At 32.1% G+C, this 6,565-nt stretch overlaps 1 protein-coding gene across 2 annotated transcripts in view; it reads left to right on the top strand.

Moving 5' to 3' along the window:
• Positions 1–5,930, top strand: part of LOC145189852 (uncharacterized) — a 10,637-nt gene extending 4,707 nt beyond the window's left edge. Inside the window, exons 2-6 of one of the 2 annotated variants that reach the window (XM_090089713.1) lie at positions 473–1,709; positions 3,227–3,490; positions 3,564–3,728; positions 3,836–3,946; positions 4,097–5,930. In XM_090089713.1, the coding sequence (XP_089945839.1) occupies positions 473–1,709; positions 3,227–3,490; positions 3,564–3,728; positions 3,836–3,946; positions 4,097–5,854 (3,535 nt within the window). In that variant the 3' untranslated portion in view covers positions 5,855–5,930. Of the gene's footprint in view, positions 1–472; positions 1,710–2,770; positions 2,864–3,226; positions 3,491–3,563; positions 3,729–3,835; positions 3,947–4,096 lie in introns of those variants that run through there. The other variant, XM_090089714.1, reaches the window with a different exon arrangement.
• Positions 5,931–6,565: the final 635 nt, after the last annotated feature.

Raw genomic sequence — 6,565 nt, forward strand, 5'->3', positions numbered from 1 at the left:
TTATTTCTATTTATAACAATTTATAATCATTCTTGTTTTTATAACTATTATTTATTTATGCTAACATTTATTAATATTTCTATTTATTTTTACTTATTTTAACTTCTCTTTTTTTAATTTTCATCTAGTTTTACTTAAAAAATTATCATTATTTACAAATTAGGTCTAAAGATTATATGTTTTTTATAAAAAACTTTATTAGTACCATTTAATGGAGTTTAGCTATAAAATAGATGTTTAGTCATCTTTGTTTTCAAATATGAAAAATAATAAATTAACGGCAAAAACATTTTATTACTATGTAAACTTATATATGTATTCGAACTTTTTGCATAGTTTTCTTGGAATATTGCATCCTTTTATCTTTTTCTACAGCTACAGCCCATTAAACCATCTTTTTTAACTTGATCATCACATAAAATGATAGTTTTTTAGTTGTATTTTAAGAAGTTTTTTAATTGATCGCACTTAGATCTCACAAACCAATCTTTGAAAATTGTGATATGGATAAAAAAAAAGATGATTTAGACCTTACAAAAATGCATTATAATTGTGCGCCGAGTTCTCAAACGTTCGGCGAAAGTGGAGAATTTTTAAGGCAAAGCAATTCGTTCAAGCACCCAAGCAAGTACTTTGATGAAGGAAGATTGTTTCATAATGCTTCCACGGTGTCAGATAATGTGTCTGCTATACCATGGAAAAACGAATCACCACTCTCTGAAATAAACGAGTCAATGCTCTGTGATAACAACATGCCATCACAAATAAAAAAAAAAATTTTTGGCTTTTCCGAAGATCAATATCAGAAACCTATAGACCGTAGTGATTCGTCTAAAATACTTTCAAGCGAAGTTCACTCCGATTACATTGCTAGCCTAAGAAGAGTAAACAGCCAAGACGGACGACCTATTTCAACAAATACATCACTGAGATCTACACTACTAGATTATGAAAGTCGTAACAGTAGTCGATTCTCTAATCCTCGTCATTCGGCTCGAGGTAAAAAAAGAACGTTATCAGCATCACCATTTTCATCCGAAATATTTGACTTAGCCGAAATTATTCGAACTTCACCAAACTCTTTAGTTGCTTATGTCACTTCAAACGACGCAAATGGGTTTGTGTCTCGTGGTTCAGGACGAAACTCATCAGCAGCTTCACGAGCATCAAATGGTTCTTTTGGACACTTGAGTATTGGAAGTGTTAGATCCTCACCGATAGGTGTTTCGAAAGCAAGAAGCCAGCTTACCGTTTCTTTTGACTCAATTCATCAGCGTGAAAAGCAATATAACGAGCTTAACCAGCGTAACCAGCAGAACCAGCTTAACCAATATCCACTTAACTATTCATACGTGCAGAACAATTCTAATTTAGATAGCCTGACAATGTTATTGAATTATCAACAAGAATCCAGCAAGAACTCTTTACAAAAATCTGAAACACAAGCAAGTAGTGTTACCTTTTCATCTAAGTCTTCACCTTCAGATGTACTACAAGCAGCCTGTAAAAATCAACGCACTTCACTATATGTTCCAAACACAGTTAATTTAGTTCCACATCCACCTGTTAGCCAGCATCGTAAACTAGTTAATATAGGTGATGAACTTAAAAATGAGCAAAGAAGCTCATTATGCAAAGATAACTCAAATGCACGGCCCAATGTTTTTATTGAGGAAGATGATCATACTGGACGGAATCAAATAGAAGAGGTAAGCACTTTTCTTTAACTTGATATTATTAAGTTGTTTTTTGGATAACGATTTAAATCACAGATTTACTACCAGATGGAAACTATTTTTCTTACTTAAAATCTTTTTGCAAAACACAAATAGAGATGGCTTTTATAAACAAGGTTTTTAACAAAAAATACAATACATTCTCTCTCCCGTAGAGAAAGATTAGAACTAACGATTAGGAATCCCCATAAAAATAGAAGAATTCCCCAAAATCTTACTTCAAATCCAAGAGCCAACGCATAAGAATATCATATTAAATATCTTGCTTAAGCTAAAAAAACAACTTCTTTCATATATACCTCAGAAGAAGTACTTAGTTTTTTTTCTTAAATTTTTTACTTTGCAAGTACTTACTCTTTATCCAGCGATGGACTGTATTTGGATAACTGTTTTGATTGCAAGGTTGTCTTTTTTCATCGAGTTTTTAAAGAAATAAACCATAATAAATAGAATAACAAATAATAAGAAATAAAAAATATACGAATGTACAGAGATTTAAATTGAGTTTGTTGCTAAAATTCAATTTTAAAAAATGTTACCATCAGACAGCATATAAATTCTGTTCAAAGTGGAGAGCAAGTTTCATTGTCATTTTTTGAATAAAATGTGTCGAATAACTTATTTAAAAGTATATACAAGTAATAAAGAGGGCTTTAAAAACCCTAATATTACCATTACGGTTGAATTATGGCTTTAACAATAAATCTTATTACCTCTAAACTTCTCTTAGTTGTATGGCCCTAGGTTTGACTCTTTCACACACAAAAAAAACCATTTCTTTCAATGCCAAAATTAATTTTTGAGTTTGGGACATCAAAGCCATAATCATTTATTACTTGATGTAAACTTTAAAATATATTTCATCACCCTCCACCTCGCTCTATTTGATCGCCTCAAACTCAGTTTGTCCCTTTAAATTCAACACTTAGTGTAAAAAAAAAAATCTTTTGTTTAAAACATTTTCGAAAATTTGAACTGGGAACAAGTCCAAAAGAAAGCAAACAAAGAAAGCCGTTAAAATAATTGCAATGTTTACATTAAATTAATTCTTACGTGAAAAAATCTTTTTAGCTTGATCATTCCTGCTTCAAAAAAAAAAAACAAAAAAAAAACAGCACACGATTATGGTTAGAATGATTTGTTTTAAACATGTCTGTTTGGGAGAATTATCGTTTTTTTAACTATGACTATCATCATGAAGAAACTTGTGAAAGCTTAACAAGTCAAGTTGAATATTGTTACTTTTATTTATCGGATTGTATGAGATCGCATGATGAGATTTCTGAAACCGATAACGATAATAAAAGTAGCAATAATAATAGCTGTGACAACAACGATGGTTATGATGATGATGATGATGATGATGATGATGATGATGATGATGATGATGATGATGATGATGATGATGATGATGATGATGATGATGATGATGATGATGATGATGATGATAGTAATGATGATGATTAATAAAAGACACTAACTTAATTTAGACAAAACCATCAGGCGATGCAGAATCTGAAGAGGAAGAAAGTGGTCCTGTTGATTTGTGTTGTGGATGGAAAAATTGTAGTATAAAGTTCGACAGTCAATTACAACTTGTTCATCATGTGAATACTGATCACATTCAAAAGAATAAGAAAGACTGTTCTTGTTATTGGCAAGGTTGCTCTCGCGGCGAAAAATCATTCAAGGCAATGTATATGCTCGTGGTGCATGTGAGAAGACACACTGGTGAAAAACCCCACAAGTGTCACGTAATAATATTTATAAAAAACATTCATCTTTATTAATTTTTAACACATAAGCTAATTATGATATCTTTTTCAGTACAAAGATTGTAAAAAAGCTTATTCTCGGCTCGAAAATCTTAAAACTCATCTTCGATCTCATACTGGAGAGCGACCTTACTTATGTGAAATTCCTGGATGTAATAAAGCATTTTCAAATGCTTCAGATCGTGCGAAACATCAAAACCGAACCCATTCTGACGTGGTAGGCTAGTAAATATTAGAAAAAAGTGATCATTATATTTATATACGTTTGCTTCCTTTTTTAAAACAATTTAAAAAAATAACCTCAACATATTGAATATTATGTAGAAACAATATGGTTGCAAAGTTGACGGTTGTTCAAAGCGCTATACTGATCCAAGTTCGCTAAGAAAGCATATGAAAACAGTACACAGTGTGCTTCCTCAACCAACAAAGAAGGTCAGTAACAATATTTAAAATTTATTATACTTCAGTATTCATAATATTAGTATATACCTGTGTTAACTAAAACAAAAAAAAAGCATAATATTAATTCTTATAAAATCTCGTTTAAGTATTTAAACTTACCAAAAATATGTGCTGTTATAGTTTAGAGGTGAGCGTCCATTATCAGGAAAGAAGCCATTCGAGGGTCAAACTAACAGCAGCAATCATAATACTGAAATTAGAATGGCCAAACACTTAAAAAGTGAACCTTCTCAAAACCATTTTAATACAAAAAAACAAACCCCACCTTCGAATAATATAATAAAGAGTACTTCTCCTCTCTACTACACTGACAGTGATTTTCCGAATGCTTTAAATGAAATTTCCAGCCATTATGATATATCTGAGTTAAACTATCACCAACCTTGCAACGCAAGAGATACAGAAGTTCAACTTCAGGTTTCTTCACCACGAGTAATCAGCAGCTCTATTAAACCAATAAATCTAGCTGCAGAAGAACTTATCAATCAACGGTATTCAATAATTTCAAGCAGAAATTTGTCTAATCGAAGAGTAAGTAATGGAAGTGTAGGTTCGCTTGAGTCAAACAACTCCTCAGGATATGAAAGTTATTCAAATAGTAGAAGGGAAAGTGATATGAGCCTTCAATTGACAGGGGAAAAATATTCATCTGTTTTAATGAATCAAATTGTAAAAGATGTCAGTCCACGATCAAACGCAAAAAACTTTTTAAAAGAGCTACTAAGTGAGACGATTTCTGAAGATAACAATTCCAATTACTTTGAACTGATAAACCGAGGCAGCTGCATTAGCAGTGGCTATGGAAGCAAGAATAATTACTTTCCCCTGTCTAAATCGCCAGAAAAACCAAATAATTTATCCTCACTCAATTTTCGAAGAGCTAGCGAAGGAAATGCTAATAGAATAAGTGATATTCAACAAAATAAGTCCCCTCATTTCCGTCGTTGCAGTGAACCTGTGGAGGTTACATCACTTATCGAAAACACCCCGCGAAGGCATTCAATGACCTCATACAACAAACTTCCTCTGGCTCCCTCAATGAACCAAACAAGCATGGAAGTTGAAATGAAAAATAGTATTTTACCAATTTGTCAACCAGAAGAAAACGAGGTGCAGCTGTCTAGATTTATACAAAACAATGAGATCGTTATGAGCAAGCCCGATATTCAGAGCCTATTAGTTACACATCCGAAGGATCAGAATACGTTTTCTACAAAAGGTTCAAGCTCGCTTAAAAAGCAGTTTGAGGTAGGCTCACGAGTATCCGATGAGGATTTCAGTCGATATAGTAATGTGGACCCGTTGACCTCTTTTGTTGAAAATTATGACATGGCTGAGCCAAACGAAGATGTTTGGTATGACCTTTTTCATCAGACAAACAGGGCAAGTGCTCATAACCTATCTACGCCTATTCACTCATTCCAAAATGAAAATGAAAATAACAATTCCCAGCTTAACAAAAAAATTGATGGCCTACGTAACACATATCTTAGTGAACATTTGCAATACCTTCAACCGAATTATGCTAGTGAGAAACAGTGCAACAATCCACAAACAAAAAATCAATTGCAAAACCAAAGAATGTACGATGTGTGTGGTGAATTTTTACAAAACAAACAAGAAAAACCTAATGATTTAACATTAAAATGGCGTGATAGTCATTTTTCAAGACAGCAAACAAAGTTTGATTCAAACGCAATCAATGTAGAAGATTTATTATCCACAAATCTTGACGCTCTATGTACAGAAACAATAAACGATGGGCCTACAACTAACATGGTACTCAATACAATGGACATACTTCTGGACTCCTTTGTGGAAGAAAATATCTTTTACGAAAATCAAGCTTTTCGTAGATTTTCTGTAATATACGAATGACCTTGAGATAAAATAATTTAATCGCATAAAGATTGTAGGTAGTTATATTATTTTAGTATCAAATATTTGAATAAAATTCTAATTTTTTTTCTCTTACATGTTAGATAGAATAACGATGAACAGCATAACGATATGGTTGATGATGGGCGGATTGTTTTTTCTAAACAGCCGCTCTAAGAAAAGCGTCTCAAGAGAGAAATTTTAAAATGTTATGGTTTTTTGAAAAAACTTAAAATGGTTTTATTTATGGAACCTGTTTTTAAGTTTCTTACTAAGTTGTAAAAAAGTTGTAATGGCTTACGGTGTTGTACGATTACTACCATAGAAAATGAAATCCTTTTTAAATAGTTGGCTACTTTTGATTTTAACTTCTCAAAACAGCCATCAAGCATTGTAATTATGACCAATAAAACAGGCTCTATTGCTAATTAAGAACTAAAAATTTGTAACTCAGGTTTTTTTTGATACGAGGAATTCAATAGGATGACTTAGAAGATTTAAAAATGTAAAAACTTATTTTTTAGGATTGATAAAATGATCATCGCAATAGATTTCTTCAGGATCTTATTTAACCATTGTGTAAGGTCAAATATGGTCTGGGATTTTCGCCCTGTCCCATCGACAGTTTATTTCATCACTGCACGCGGACGAAAATTTCGTAAAAAATTTGTTTTCTGATAATGAAAACCTTTTTAAGAATTTCTATGGATG

Source organism: Hydra viridissima, unplaced genomic scaffold (genome assembly GCF_058129835.1).
Source record: "Hydra viridissima isolate aposymbiotic clone 2 unplaced genomic scaffold, HvirCarnegie_v1 scaffold_6, whole genome shotgun sequence".
Classification (NCBI taxonomy): Eukaryota; Metazoa; Cnidaria; class Hydrozoa; order Anthoathecata; family Hydridae; genus Hydra; species Hydra viridissima.